The sequence below is a fragment of the Cucurbita pepo genome, chromosome LG02 (genome assembly GCF_002806865.2).
Source record: "Cucurbita pepo subsp. pepo cultivar mu-cu-16 chromosome LG02, ASM280686v2, whole genome shotgun sequence".
Taxonomy (NCBI): domain Eukaryota; kingdom Viridiplantae; phylum Streptophyta; class Magnoliopsida; order Cucurbitales; family Cucurbitaceae; genus Cucurbita; species Cucurbita pepo.
In genome coordinates, this window is record NC_036639.1 from 14,149,735 (window position 1) to 14,165,219 (window position 15,485).

The 15,485-nt window shown below is 35.2% G+C and overlaps 3 protein-coding genes across 3 annotated transcripts in view; 1 reads left to right on the plus strand and 2 right to left on the minus strand.

Moving 5' to 3' along the window:
• Positions 1 to 211: 211 nt before the first annotated feature.
• LOC111788913 (glyoxylate/succinic semialdehyde reductase 2, chloroplastic-like) lies at positions 212 to 5,275 on the minus strand. The gene is made up of 12 exons (XM_023669489.1): positions 5,098 to 5,275; positions 3,547 to 3,619; positions 3,196 to 3,261; positions 2,279 to 2,354; positions 2,154 to 2,209; positions 1,857 to 1,941; positions 1,722 to 1,782; positions 1,386 to 1,438; positions 1,220 to 1,290; positions 1,050 to 1,122; positions 625 to 729; positions 212 to 554 (listed from the first exon to the last, which is right to left on the minus strand). The coding sequence occupies exons 1-12, from the start codon at positions 5,141 to 5,143 to the stop codon at positions 396 to 398; spliced, it is 924 nt and encodes a 307-aa protein (XP_023525257.1). The 5' UTR covers positions 5,144 to 5,275; the 3' UTR covers positions 212 to 395.
• A 516-nt stretch (positions 5,276 to 5,791) lies between these two features.
• Positions 5,792 to 9,655, minus strand: LOC111788914 (glyoxylate/succinic semialdehyde reductase 2, chloroplastic-like). Its single transcript, XM_023669490.1, has 12 exons — positions 9,463 to 9,655; positions 8,869 to 8,941; positions 8,535 to 8,600; positions 8,243 to 8,318; positions 8,108 to 8,163; positions 7,292 to 7,376; positions 7,090 to 7,150; positions 6,807 to 6,859; positions 6,635 to 6,705; positions 6,464 to 6,536; positions 6,169 to 6,273; positions 5,792 to 6,063 (listed from the first exon to the last, which is right to left on the minus strand). Exons 1-12 carry the CDS (start codon positions 9,653 to 9,655, stop codon positions 5,905 to 5,907), a joined length of 1,071 nt encoding a protein of 356 aa, XP_023525258.1. The 3' UTR covers positions 5,792 to 5,904.
• Positions 9,656 to 11,943: 2,288 nt separating this feature from the next.
• Positions 11,944 to 15,485, plus strand: part of LOC111788012 (5'-nucleotidase SurE-like) — a 4,086-nt gene continuing 544 nt past the window's right edge. Inside the window, exons 1-9 of the mRNA XM_023668147.1 lie at positions 11,944 to 12,494; positions 12,672 to 12,766; positions 13,086 to 13,153; positions 13,245 to 13,288; positions 13,431 to 13,508; positions 13,599 to 13,752; positions 14,425 to 14,574; positions 14,763 to 14,873; positions 15,126 to 15,191. Of these exons, the coding sequence (XP_023523915.1) occupies positions 12,196 to 12,494; positions 12,672 to 12,766; positions 13,086 to 13,153; positions 13,245 to 13,288; positions 13,431 to 13,508; positions 13,599 to 13,752; positions 14,425 to 14,574; positions 14,763 to 14,873; positions 15,126 to 15,191 (1,065 nt within the window). The 5' untranslated portion in view covers positions 11,944 to 12,195. The remainder of the gene's footprint in view (positions 12,495 to 12,671; positions 12,767 to 13,085; positions 13,154 to 13,244; positions 13,289 to 13,430; positions 13,509 to 13,598; positions 13,753 to 14,424; positions 14,575 to 14,762; positions 14,874 to 15,125; positions 15,192 to 15,485) is intronic.

The window sequence follows — 15,485 nt, forward strand, 5'->3', positions numbered from 1 at the left end:
TAATGTCTTCTAGGGATGTAATAGGGTTGGAAGTAGAAATTTGAACTTTTTCGCCTGGAGTTGAGTTATGCTCACATTTTTTATAAATGACATTTAAATATGCAAACATTACTCTTCATATTGCTAATTTAACTGAAACCATGAAGACTTCATTCCAATAAATTAATTTTGAAACATTTAAGCATTTAATCTTAAAAAGGTATAAATCAGGTTGAATTTCAAATCATAGTTTTATTATTATTATGATTGAATCCAAACACAAGGAATGATTCAAATTCTTAAAAATACGGGGGCGAATTTATGAGGAAATTGTTCACTATCGATAATGCAAATGACCCATAACCAAATATTATTCAAGCTAAATGGCGTGCAACAAAATCTAATTACTTGGTTTATCAGTGCTGCAACTTTGATTTCAATGATTCAATGACGGCTGAGAAATCCTGATCACCGAGTCCATGAGATTTGGCTACCTTGTACAGCTCATTTGCAGCTGCAGCAATAGGTGTAGACTGCGAAACGGATTCGGCTAAACCGAGAGCAAGCCTCAAGTCCTGCAAAGTTAGCCACATGAGAATTAGGATGATGGTATGTGTATGAAGTTGCTAAATCTATAGCAATTACCTTTTGCTGATGCTTTAAGGGAAAGGCAGTGGGATAAAGGGATTGAATCATTGATGGCCCCTTGAGTGAGTACATTGGTGCACTAATTGCACCCTGGGAAACCACCTGTAATGAGAGAGATTTTATTGTTCAATCTGAGTCACAAAGTGGAATCTTTCTGTGAAATTGTCAGGCGAATGCCCAAAATTTTTGACAAGAACAAATCATGGGGTATTTTCTCTTTCCTAATATTCACATCGGTTTCCAAACCAGCTTGTTATTTATTTATTTGCATAATCTTTCTTGGCCACTAGAACAACCTATGGTAGTTGATCAAATGGGTATCTTTTAGACCTGGGACTACTGGGACAGAGGTCTAATTATTTGACATTTTTCGAGGTTTTAAGCATTGAGAATAAAATAAAGCACAATTATCTAGGGAATACCTGTACAAGGATGCTCGGGTCGAGTCCTACTTTCTCACTTAGAAGCAATCCTTCAGAGAATGATGCCATCATGCTACAGATGTTGAGAAAAATAAATACAAAATCAATGTCAAGATGCTAGTTGGCAGAATACCAAATTGGAAATTAAGAGAGAAAATATGGGACAGAACCTTCCCATGATCATGTTGACAACGAGCTTCATTGCAGCTCCATTTCCGACTTCCCCAAGATAAAATTTTGACTACATAAATGAGATACGAAACGGAAGATGAGAAGAAACGAACGTCAAATTTCACCATATTAGTTCATCATATAAATAGCAGAAATTCTTCCTACCTTCCCCATTATGTCAAAAAGTGGGGCAACTCTTTCATACAGAGCTTTGTCACCTGAGTGTCAAGCAACTATATCAAAATTCTAGCCTTCCTAAAATAGATATATGAGACTCATAGGAGAAGGAATTAAATCAGGCGGCATTAGGATAATTTTAACTGATAAATCTATTCGATACAGCTCAACGTTGTAATTTCGATCATTCAATAGTCTCTTCTGCACTCGCTATAAACTACTGCACTATCTTGTACAAAGTTTACATGGCGACCAAGTTAATTCATCCGTAAGAAGTATGACAAGTGATAATATGTTAATCCCTTCATGATATAAGTTGCTAACCTGCCGTAAGAAATATAAGTTGTCCGTCTTCTGCAGGCTTTTTGGAGCCTGAAACTGGAGCCTAAAAGAAAGTTGCAATCAGTAAGTTCAAATCGCTACTGTTTGTTGTATGCATGGCTATAAATATTACTCTACCTCCAGAAATAGAGCTCCTGTATCTTTTATACGTGCACTAATCAATTTAGAAGTAGTGGCATCAACCGTTGAAACATCCACATACCTGCCAGTGGCAATAGGATACGATAAAATGTATACATGATGATCAAAGGATATCATAGGACTTCGTGAGAAAGCGGTTCAAATTGAAGAAATCGAGAACTGAACGGAAGTTCCGGCAGGGGAAAAGATTTAACAAAATTTACTGGAATTTGCTCGCACTAGTAATAACTGATGGAAAATTTAGTAATACAAAGTGAAAAGGTAGAGTCATACCCTTTTCCTGGGCTCAATCCACTAGCAGCTCCATTTTCTCCGGAAGCAACATTCAACTGAAAATGGTAGAATAAGTTGGTAAACAGAAATAAACAGTCTAAGAACTGAAGATAAAGTGTACTCACCGCACTTTCAGGGTCAGCAAGCATAGCAAATGTGACATCGCAAGATGCTGCCACTTCCCGAGGAGAAGGCTGGTATCTGCGTCAATAGACTAGTTCAATTATAACTGAAACATCGGAGTAAAATACCATAATCAAGTGAAACTCAAAATAATCGAGATTTCTACCACATAAATTATGTCAATAAAAATGATTGATTGGAAATAATAATAATAATAAAAAAGAAAATAAAAGGAGAAGAAAGGAGTTTCTTAGAGGACTAGGAGGGTAAAAACACCCACTGTTTTACATTAAAAATTGCACTTTTATTCAATGGAATTAATGTCGATCAGATTCTTCAAGTGGCCAATTTCTCGCCAACGGATTTCTCTAATATTGGAATGGGAGAAAAAATTGCTAAACCGTACGGACATTTCTCCTGAACGGTGCTCCCTAATCAAAGAAAACCTAAAGACATTGGAACAATTAATTTTGCGATGTATAGTTGGGAAACTGCTAATCTCTAAGGAACAAACAGAGCATTAGGGAACGACACGCAATGTTACTGTTTCTCTCGTTCCTGGAGTGCTTTTTCGTAATTTCTTTCGAAGTTCTTGGATAGCTCATTCACTTAATGAAATATATGTTTCCTTTCCATGTTAGCCAGACACGATAATGAGACGGAGAAAAATACTAATTCCTAGACCTTCTCCCCCTACTTCTCCTTTTCCTTTCTCGAATCCTATTCCCCCAAGCACTACACAAAAGTCTTACCACTGCCTTATGCTCCAGGAAAGCCTTACCACATCACAGATGTATATTGGAAATCAAATCCTCAAAATGCAGCAAATAATACGGAATTCGTTTGCATCAATGGTGTTGGGTGTCCTATATATATAGATATACATATACATATACATCTCAGAACATCAAGGACTTACTTTGCACCCAAGTTGATAAGAGGATCACATTTACTCTTGGTTCTGTTCCAGACGGTCACATCATATCTACAACAAACCAGAGGAGACCGCATATAAAAAAGATTCATGGGTAGATGATAGCAAAAGAAACCTAACTCTAGTAAATAAGACACGTGCCGTCGGTTTCTTCAACTGGAATGGCCAAAGTACATGAAACAAAGAAATTTTGTAATTTTTAAAATCAACATGACATTGTGATTATATCTTAGTCAACCTCTACTATGGAAAAGATTTAAATTAATGATACATATTTAGAAGGAGGTTCGAAAGTGAAAAAACAAAGAAAGTAAACACATCCTCCATAAGTCATACCCTGATTTTATAAGATTCTGTGCCATTGGTGAACCCATGATTCCAAGACCTAAGAAGCCAACGCGCAGCTTTCCTGCATAAACAAAAATTGAGGGAGCTATGTTATGTTTGCAAGCTAGTGAACTTTCCAGAAAGCAAGAACAAGAGCACAAAATGGACAGACCAAAGCGGAATTGTGAAATTAATAAATCGAGCCTCCAAAATTTAGAAACCACTACACTGCTAATCTCGTTGCTTTCTTATTTTCAGTGCGGAAAACAAATCATTTGCGTCGTTTTGGTAAATTTTAATTGGACCGGTATGTCCACTCAATCCAGACTTTCCCAGGACTTCTATGCCCTTATTTTCAAATTGTTTATCCTAAGTATTGCTGATTTGAACATAAGTGAAGGTATGTCAGAGATTTGACAAAAAGTCCATTAAAAAGAATTCAACTAAAAGCTGAAACTCGATTCCTAAAGTGCGAGGGAAAAGGAATATTAGTCACTCTCGTCAAAGCTTTAGCGGTAAAATCTCTCTATTTCATCATTCGTGAAAGCATTCTTATGAATGATTATGAACGTGCCTTTTCCAACATTTCCACCTTCCAAAATCCGTTGTGCCTACCCTCGATATTATGAAACTAACTCCAAAATCGTGCAATTGCAGCTTCCACTTCATAATTTTCTCCGGCTATGAAACTTTCTTAGAGCGCACATTACAAAGATCCGCACGATGACAGACAACAGAAAGAACTCAAACTCTGTCGTTCACTACTTTATTTTCAATAACAAAAACGTGAGCAACTAATTCATTGTAATTTGGATAAATGTGTCCACACCGATACTCAGCTGATATCACAACTCTATCAAAGCTGAAAAATGATCAAAGATCGCAACAAGTAAATGCAGTTCCGCTAAACAGCTACATCTACATATAAGCCGAACTATCTACAAAAACCTCCAATTATGTTATGCCTTTTTTGGTAGAGATAGTAGCATTACGAAAATTGGCACAAACAGAGAAACATAGATAAGAACTCCAAAAGCAACAGATCTCTATTATATTTCCAAGAACAAAAACGGGAACTATCAATCTTTCTAACAAATAATATCACAGCTCTCCCAAGGAAGAAAGATGACCAAATCATCTCCGCTGGATACTCAACTCAAAGATCGCAACTACAAGGAAGAAAATGCAGCTCCGACTAACATCACAACTACATGTAAACCAAACTAGCTACAAGAACTTCCAAAAACGTTATGTCTTTGTTGGTACAGTTTGGACAACCATAGAGACATTGATAAGAACTCCAACACCTGCAAGCACTGTTACGTTTCCAAGGAAAAAAACTGAGAACTATCATTTCCATCTAACAATAATGAATTTGTTCAAATCAACTCGCAACTAATATCACAGCTAATGATCCTAATGATCTCCACCATATACTCAACTCAAAGATCGCAAATACAAGTAAGCATCTCCAAAACTACACGTAAACCGAGCTATCAACAAAAAAGTTCCAATTACGTCTACAGGTTTTTAGGTACAAAATGCAGTAGCGAAAATTACCAGTGGCCGCAGTTGCATCCGGAATAGAGAAGCCAGAACTTGACATATCGGAGTTGCTTTGATTTTTCTGTGCTACAAGACGAAGATCGTCGAAAATGGAGAGCGAATGATTGAATGAAATAACAGCGCAGCTGCGATCAGTGTTACTCCAAACAGAGATTTTCAGGTTTTCTTTCAGTGTTAAATGACAGCGTTTGATTGGCGAGGGAAACCAATTTGTTGGACCACTAAAGGGCCCAAAGCGACGTCGTTTAGTAGCCTAGGTTTCTATTTCTGCGGAATTGGAACTTTTCGAAGAGAACCTCAAAAGCGACGCGTGGCATAATTTATCACGTAAATTTTTATATGTAATAATATAGTATTTGGGTCCTTAAATTGTTACAATTTAATTAATGTGCTTTCAAACTGATAATAATTTATCACGTAAATTTTTATATGTAATAATATAGTATTTGTATACATTATGAAAATTTTCATCAAAATTAAATGACAATTATTTAGAACATATTTGGTCCTATTAAGTTTATTAAGCTCCGTAAATATATAGAAATTTTATTAAATCTTAATAATATTTTTAATGACGTGGACTAAATTTTTATAAATTCTAAAGTGCAGAAACTGTATCGTTACAAGCTAAAATTCATTAACTAACACATTATTTTATGAGAATTTAGAGACTAAATAATTTTTTAGGTTTTACAAATACAAATCAATTTTATATATAATAGATTTCCAAATCACCATGCAAAAGGGAAAAAAAGAGTTATAAATACAACTGAAGAGAAGTTGAAGTGATAGATATTGTAATCACTGCTGCAACTTTGCTTTTAAAGCTTCTATGACAGCTGAAAAATCCTGATCACTAAGTCCATGAGATTTGGCTACCTTGTACAATTCATTTGCTGCAGCTGCAATGGGAGTGGATTGAGATACTGATTCTGCCAAACTCAGAGCAAGTCTTAGATCCTGCCACAAAAAACGTCTCTTTAGAAAACAACACAAACATTCATCATCGACCAAGAGGTTAAAAGTTTCGTTAAACCCAAACAAAGGCCTTTCGGATTTACAAACCTTCTGCTGATGTTTCAAGGGAAAGGCAGTGGGGTACTGGGATTTGATCATTGATGGTCCTTTCATTTTGTACATTGGTGCATTAATGGCACCCTGAGAAACTACCTGTAATTTCACAATGTATGAAGATTATTCCCCACCCGTTTGACCAACGGAGTCGTCTTCGTCGCCCATGATAGGCCGAAAATCACAATGAATGTTACACAAGAAGGTAGGTACTAAAAATTAACAGAATTGTTCCAGTGAAGTTTTGAACATTTGAATAGCTTTAAAATGTTTGTGCATGATAATATACCTCAACGACAACATTTGGGTCGAGTCCTACTTTTTCGCTAAGAAGCAGTCCTTCGGAAAAAGCTGCCATCATGCTTCAAGTATTGAAAAATTAAAAGGGGAGCAATTGTCAAGATCCAAGATATTAATCAGAAATTGGTAAAAAAGATTGATGGTAAAATTTGGGCCAAACCTTCCCATGATCATGTTGACAACTAGTTTCATGGCAGCTCCATTTCCGACATCGCCAAGATAAAATCTCGACTGACAGTATATATACACACACACACACACGGAAATGGTTAAGTTTATATCATCATGTTCGAGACATTTATGAATGGTGAAAAAAGTATTTGTAGTTATACCTTCCCCATGATGTCCAAAAATGGAGCAACAGTTTCATAGAGAGATTTGTCACCTGAATATGCAGCTACTACATCAGTATCGTAATCCTCCTATAATAGGATAATAAAACACTAGCTCTGAGGGATAAACAAAGATCTTATGATACTGAAACCAGAAAGAAATCATCACAAGAACTTTAAGGAACAGTTCCATTATTTAAACAACGCTATCTTCTCGGATTTATAGTTCAAGTGACTACGTGAGACTCTTGAATATAGCGAAGAATATGAGCAAATTTCTGACCTGCAGTAAGAAATATCAGCTGTCCATCTTCTGCTGGCTTTTTGGAACCCGAAACAGGAGCCTAGAAGGAAATTCCAAGAGCCGAGTTAAAATTTCACTTGTTAATCTTATCATGTCCGCAATTATCCCAACAAAAATCATCCTAACTGCTCTTTATATGCATTATAATCTCTATTTTACGATTGAATATTGAATCACCTACCTCCAAAAACGAAGCTCCGGTATCTTTTATACGTGCACTGATCAACTTGGAAGTAGTATCATCAACCGTTGAAACATCCACATACCTGGTGAAATATGAAACTGCATGAATGGAACTTAAACTAAATGATGATAATATCTACATGCACATAAGAAAGGAACTCTTTTGTTCAGAACAGTAAATGATGTTTGGAGGAGAAACTGGATTTGATGTTAACTTGAGTTGTTATAAAAGTTTGTCAAACTGTATTTCTATTGCTTGTTCTTTGCATCCAATTTGGCACAGCGTATTGGAGATTTTTGCCATGTGTCTTGTTGAAAACTTGGATTTTCATCTAGAAAAGGAGTTTTGAGGATCAATCAAGAATACTCTTATTGCACAATGAAGTCACGTAATTGTAATAGATCAACTCTATCGCTAGCAGATGTTGTCTTCTTTAGGCTTTCCCTTTTGGGTTTCCCCTCAAAGTTTTAAAACGCGTCTACTAGGGAGAGATTTTCACACACTTATAAGGAATATTTTGTTCCCCTCTCAAACCGACGTGGGATCTCACAATTCATCCCCCCTTGGGGGCCCAGCTTCCTCACTGGCACGTCGCCCAGTGTCTAGCTCTAATACCATTTGTAACAACCCAACCCCAACGCTAGCAGACATTGTCCTCTTTGAGCTTTCCTTTTCGGGTTTCCCCTCAAGGTTTTAAAACGCATCGGCTGGGGAGAGGTTTCCACACCCTTATAAGACATGATTCGTTCCCCTCTCAAACCGATGTGGAATCTCACAAGAATTGACACACCATAAACGAAAAAAAAGTGATACCCTTTTCCTGGAGCCATTCCATTTGCAGCTCCATTTTCCCCGAAAGCAACATCCAGCTGAAAAAAGCACAAATTTGAGATGCTTAAAGTTGAGATATTAGCACTATTATAGTAACTAAAAATGTAATATACTCACTGCACTGTTAGGATCAGCAAGCATTGCAAATGTGACATCGCAAGACGCTGCCACTTCCTGCGGAGAAGACTGGTATCTGTATAAACCGATTTATTTGAATATTAATGGAAATTTCCAAATCATTTTCTGTAGGAAACAAAATTACATTTTATTTTTTAAAAAAAGTACATTTCGTAAGAAAAACTGATTCTGAAGAGTACTTCAAATGGTTTCCATTCACACCTTAGTAAGAAAAAGATCAATAAAAGGAGAAAATAAGCACTATTTCACACCAAGCACATCAGAAACTCACTTTGCACCCAAATTAATGAGAGGCTCACATTTGCTCTTGGTCCTATTCCAAACAGTCACATCACAGCTGCCATAAACCAGTAAGGGAATCACATATAATATAAGTTGTAAACAATTAGCCTCTTCAACTGATTTGATAAAAAAAACACGAATAGGTAAGAGGGGAAGTATATATTATCAACAGAAACATTTTGTATTTTTATCAGAAAATACGTGATCATAATTCTAATCCAAATTTCATATATGAAAATCCGCATTAATTCTTCATCATACAAATTCAAAATGCAATTAACAACCAGCAGTAATGAAACACCAATCAAGCAATACCCTAGTACCCAGATTTTATAAGATTCTGTGCCATTGGTGCCCCCATGATACCAAGACCAAGGAAGCCAACACGCAGCTCTTCTGTTGATACAAAAACAAGCATGCATTAAGATAAATAGCAGATGGTTCACTTAGAAAATATATGAGCCATTTCTAAGAGTTCATAAATCATAGCTAACTAATGAGTTCTAAAATGGATCATAAATATAACGAAAATTTTGATATTTCTTCTATCTTACCTATAATTTTAAATGTGGACGTCGAGATTTAACAAGAAAAAACTCTCCCGAATGTCAGTTACAAGTTACAGCATCAACACAAAGTACTAATAATTGCTATCTCCCTGTACTCGAATTTAAACAAATTTCGTAATATCGATAACTCAAACTAAATTCCAGTAGAATTTCTTCGGCACTATAATAAACTCCCATCCCTAGCCTTCCTCAAGAAAACTACATGAAAATTCTTCAGTAACTGAAACCGAACAGCTCGATTCACAGGGAAATCCGATAATTCTACTTAACTTCAAATGCAGAATCGAAACAACCGTACTTAAAGCTACAAAGATGTAGAAGAATCAAAACGATTTATCATATCATTACCTTTACCAGAAGATCCATAGGATGCTTGAACAGAGAGAGCCTTGAAAGACAGAGAGAATGAAGGTTTCGTGGGGATATGGAAAATGGGTTTTGTTCCGAATTGGACTGGAAGGCGAGGGCAAAAGCTTGAGGACATTGCCATGGCAGTTGAAGATAGATTGTGAGTGTAAGTGCCTCTAACGAAGAATGTCATGGCCACAGATGGGTGAGAAGATGCACGCTCTTCTAGGAGAAAGTTTTGGAGGGATTTTGGGGATAAAGAGATAAAAATGGAGCCGCTATCTGTCCATTACACACGGTCCGTTGGGCTTGCCCAATATCAATCATACCGAAGCACTTTGCATGAAATATTCTTTCGAAACTAAAAGATTATTTACGTGTTTAGTAGCAAATTAGACTCTAATTTACGTAATTATTTAAAAAATATATATGCTTATGACTTACCAAATCTAAATTATTAAATAACAAATTTAATTTTAATGGAACTTTTTACATTAAATATTAAATTATTAAGTAGTCAAGTTAAAAAAAATTAATTATTATTTTCATGAAAATTTAAAAACTTAAAAGTGTTTTTTCTTTTCCTTCTCCTACTGAATTATAATTTTTAAAATAAGAACAGAAAATCTACTTATTCATGAATATTTTAAAAATAAAAATAAAAATACCCAAATATATTTTTTAAAATGTATTATTTAGTAGTGTTGAAAAATAATTATTGTCAACTTTTTTAATGTGAATATTATTTGAGTATTTTCTAGGAAAGGGTTCAACATGGGCTTGATTCTTATGAAAAATAAAAATAAAAAACTTTTCATATTTAGATAAAAGTTTATAGCAATTATTTTACGTAAGTATAAAGTTGGTGAAATAATGGATTGAAAGCAGTCAAAAACTCAATTCAAGATGCTTCTAGACATCATTCCAGCCGAACAAAAAAAAATATCATTTCTATGCTTCAAAAGATGACATGATTGCTCAATTCTCGTCCGCTAAAATTCAATTCATTATAAAAAGAAATAATAACATAATTGTTGTCGATGTAACGGAACGTTTTACTATGGCAATGACTAGATTCATTTTAAAGTTTGATAGCACAATAAATAATATCAGAATGCAGAAGTACAACGGAAAGACAAGACTGCATTGTACTTATTATTATTTTGAGTGGTTGATAAGTTAAATTTAGTTGGAAATAGTGAAATATAAACTCAATTTTTCCTTATTTAAATTATTGAAAACTAAGATGAAAAGAATTTGTATTTTTAAACGAAAGGGAATCGAACTCAAAATAAGATTAAACGGACTTTTTTTTTTTTCTTATATTAAAATTTGTGGGAAGAATCGAATTCGAAACGTACCTTGATTGCACGTATGTTTGGATTCGGGAAGATATGCGACAACGGAACGGGATAAGTATATCCCCGTCCGGGGCAAGCCAACGTGGAAACCATAAAGTTTTAGTTTCAGAAACGGACTGGGGTCCACCACGTCAGCTTGAACTACATTATTCTCTTTCTTGCCTTCTTTTTCAATTTCAATGCTGGGTTTTTCAAAAAGAAGTTGGGTCCAAAAACGGCGAAATGTTAGAAATTGTAGCCGATGATTAGTCGCTTAATTGGCCTAACTTTTAGCTCATTCTCCTTAAAACTCATACTTTAAATTTCAGAAGAGTTTAATTGCATTATTAAATCAATAATTAATGTGTTCAGAGTTAATCCAGATCAGAAATCTGAATTTCATATCATTTAATTATTTGGAATATTTGAAAACATTAGGAAAACGTTGTAAATATATATATATATTTGTTTATTTGGGCAATAATATATACAAATGGAATACTTCAACATAAATATTATATACAATTGTAAAGCCGGGCAAGCAATCAATAATATTACTAAATAAGCCAAATATCTTTACTTATAAATAAAGACATAAATATCCTCAAACGTCTCATCATTTGAAAGAAAATTAGTAAATCACATCATAAACTAATATAATGAGAGGAGAAAATTACAAAATAAAATATTTACTAAAAATAATATATATATTTTTATTTTTATTTTAAGAGAAAATAAATGAGAGGTTATGTAGCATATTCCTAGTTATAAAGTTATAGTTTAATTTTTTAAATCTTCGGATTAATTGGATGATAATAGACAAAAATAATAATAATAATAAATTTGTAGGCACAATTTAATTTTACCTATAAATTAAATATACATGTGGGTCTAAGTTTTGAATAAAAAGGGATGTTTTCTTGCATCGAGAATCAATAAAAAGGGAGTAATTTGAATTTTGGGGCTCTCTAAATTTGTGAAGGGAAAAGGTTATAAATGTCTTTTAAATTCCATAATCCAAAAATTTGGCTTTTAGAAAATGGTTTATTTATTTATTTATTTATTTTTGGAATTTCCCGTTCTTCTTCTCCATTTTAGCTGACGCCATAACAACCAGTAAACTATCTCTCTCTCTCTCTCTCTCTCTCTCTCTCTCTCTCTCTCTCTCTTCTTCTTCTTCTTCTCTCTCTACGAAAGTAACGCCGTTTGAACCGGACCACCAATCTATCTTCCCTCAGCAATTTCACCGTTTTCAGTTTCAGCGCTTTATTCGTCTTCTTCTGCTCATTTAACTCTGATTCTAGGGTTCTGATTTCTGATTCCTTCCACAGAACAAGCTTCTTCTTCCTTTTTCTTCATTTCTCATCAATCATCCCTTTTGAATTTGAAGTCTATGACTTCCTCTACTTCTGTGAAGAAGAACTTCTTGCCTCCGGGCCTTGTTTCCAATCTTGAAGATGCTCTTCGCAGCAAAAAGGGCGCCGGTGAACAAGGCGAAGAATCCAAGGATGTTATTGCATCCGCTGAGACTCAATCTCCTACTTCTGATGCCAATCTTGAGGTTTCCGGAACTCAGAAGCCGATTATTCTTGTTACTAACAGCGAAGGAATCGACTCTCCCGGCCTCACTTACCTCATCGAAGGCCTTGTTCGTCAAGGCTCTTACAACGTCCATGTTTGCGCTCCGCAATCGTGAGTTGATGTTCTTTCGTCTTATTGCGGATTGGATTTATCTTTTGGCTATTTAAGCGCTCTTTCAATGTTTGTTGCCTGTTATGGAGATTACTGTCACTTTTTTTGGTATCTTGGTATCTTCGTTATTGAATATTGAACGCCTGTGATTTAAATAGTTCGGAATCTGCGCTGCAGGGACAAATCAGTTTCGAGTCATTCTGTGACTCTTCGAGAAACCGTTGCTGCGACTTCTGCTCAAATTGACGGTGCCACAGCCTATGAAGTTTCGGGTATGAATATTGCTGCGGTTGTCCTTTCATATTATATTTTTTCAACTGTCTTAACCTGTCGTGAATATGATCAATTTAGATTAAATTTGGGGTTTGTATATTCTCTGATTTCTCCTGTTTGTGTATTATATTTCGTCTGATCTTTTATTTTTTGGTTTAAATAAGTTCAATTCATCAGCCAGAAGCATGGTGTTTATCGCTAACTGATCTAATTTAAAACTTTGTTTCTATTTGGCTATTGGCTGTACACAAACAATCATCCTTTCCTGTAGGCTTTAGAAATTCCAATACCTAATTGCACTCGGTTACTCTTCCTCAGGAACGCCGGCAGATTGTGTCTCCTTAGCATTATCTGGAGCTCTTTTTTCCTGGTCGAAGCCTCTTCTGGTTAGCATTTTTAGATCATAGCAGTGGGGTTTCTAAACCTAATTCAATTATCAGTAACATGTCACGACGATATATTTGATATAAATTTCAGGTCATTAGTGGAATTAACCGGGGATCGAGCTGTGGTCATCACATGTAAGTTCTGTTTGTTATGTGAAGATGTCAGTGTAGACCACAATGTTTTCTTTTTTTAAACAATAATTATCTTTTGGTCCTTTTCCTATAATATGATTTGATCCTTAATCTAGTGCCAAATTTGATTGTTTAAATCTGCCAGGTTTTACTCAGGTGTCGTTGCTGGAGCAAGGGAGGCATTGATTTGTGGTGTACCATCTATATCAATATCTCTGAATTGGTTGGTTGATGTTGTATTTTCCTTATTCAGCTTCACTGCTGCTTAATTATTATCCTTAAAGTCCTTTTTCCTATATTTATTTTACTTCAGGAAGAAGGATCAAAGCCAAGAAAGTGATTTCAAGGACGCTGTTTCAGTCTGTTTGCCTTTGATAAATGCAGCTATCAATGACATAGAAAAGGAAAATTTCCCTAAACGTTGCTCTCTCAACATTGAAATACCTACTTCGCCGCTGAGTAACAAGGTTTTGCACTGTCCTTGTACTTTTTAAAAATTGTTCTAATTATCTTGATGGATAAATATATTCGAAAAATGCTAGTAGGTTGTAATTAGTGGTGCTATTTCGTCTGAATTTACTTCTGCCTGAACTTGAACAGGTGATTTATGATCTTTAGAATGCATAGTTGAGTGGTTTAATCAAATCAACTAGAAGTTAAAAGGAAACCAATTCCCTTGTATCATATAGGGAAAATTAGTTGAGAATCTGATAGACCTAGAATTGACGTGTGCTAAATGTGGTAAATTATGAGTCTGCAATATGCTATATTGTAGACAGTTCCACTTCATATCAACCCTTGCGATGTTGTTCCTCTTTCACTAGTCATTATCTTTATTCAGTAAGATCCTTCTATTTTGATAGCTTTAAAAGGTAATGCTAATTGGCCACTGTTTTGGTTATGGTCAAAGTTACGGCGTTAGTCACACAATCCTTAACTTGTTGTTCCTAAGTAGTCAACCTGCAATGTGGTCTTGTATATTATCTCTAGAAATATTTTTTCAAATCTTTTCCTTTGCCCCAGCTACAATTGTTTTTATTTCTATAATACTTATGCAGCTTTGTCTCAGGGTGTAATTTCTTGCTATTATTGGTCAGTATGGTTGACATTTTTTTTTTTTTTTTTTTTTTTTTTGACAGGGATTTAAATCAACAAAGCAAAGTGTGTGGAGGTCTACTCTAAACTGGAATGCTGTTTCGGCCAGCAGGTATCCTGCAGGACAGTATATGTCCAATCAGCAAAGTCTTGGTCTTCAGCTTGCACAACTTGGTCGAGATGCCTCTGCTGCTGTAAGGAGCTTCAATAAAACTTGATGCTTCGTCACATTTGGATTCTTTATAAGTAGAGTTATTTGTCGAGTGCTTAACATATCGTCTTAACAATTTATATTCTTGAGAAGGAAGCATCTCTGTGCAGTTGGTTTGTTTTTATTGTTTGGAGTAATATATATATATATATATATATTTTTTTTAATTAGGGAGCAGCTCGCCGCTTGACCACACAACGGCAGAATATTGTGGAAATTGAATCAACTGGAGCAGTGGAAAAATCTGGTTCTGATCGGGTGAAGAAGTTCTTCCGAATGGAGGTATTGACTAAAAATGAATCTTGGATTCAGTTTGAAGAATGCCATTAGGTTTTAACTTCTAGAATTGTGCCCACTTGTTGGAAGCGGAGATGGTGTCGAATAAACTGTGGTTGTGATTCTCTCTTAGCGGCATGCTCATGTGCTGTTTCTGAATTTTTACCCCTAAGCTATTTAGATCTGATAATCGTTTTTTTTTTTTGGTCATACATCTATCCATAATATCATGAGGAATCACATTTTTTCTACGTGCAGTTTCTGGATAAGGAGCAGGAGGACAAGAACGATGATCTGGATTTTAGAGCCCTTGAAAATGGATTTGTAAGTTGATAACCTTCGACCTCAATTTTGGTACTAAATTTAGCTTAATTTACCTGCCATATCTTTAGTGCTTAACTCCTCCCAGCTAGACACTGTTCTCATCTGAATGGTATTCTTGCTGATAAGAATCTCCCGTGGGTCCTTGGCTGAAAAGAAACTCAGTTTGCTTTAAGAAGAATCAGCTACACAACTGAAAGCAATCGATAGCCATGTTGAATGATCTATTTTGTTTTCTTTTTCTTTCCAGTACAAGCCCTTCTTTCTGATAAATCTTCTTTTTTTTTTTTTTTTTTT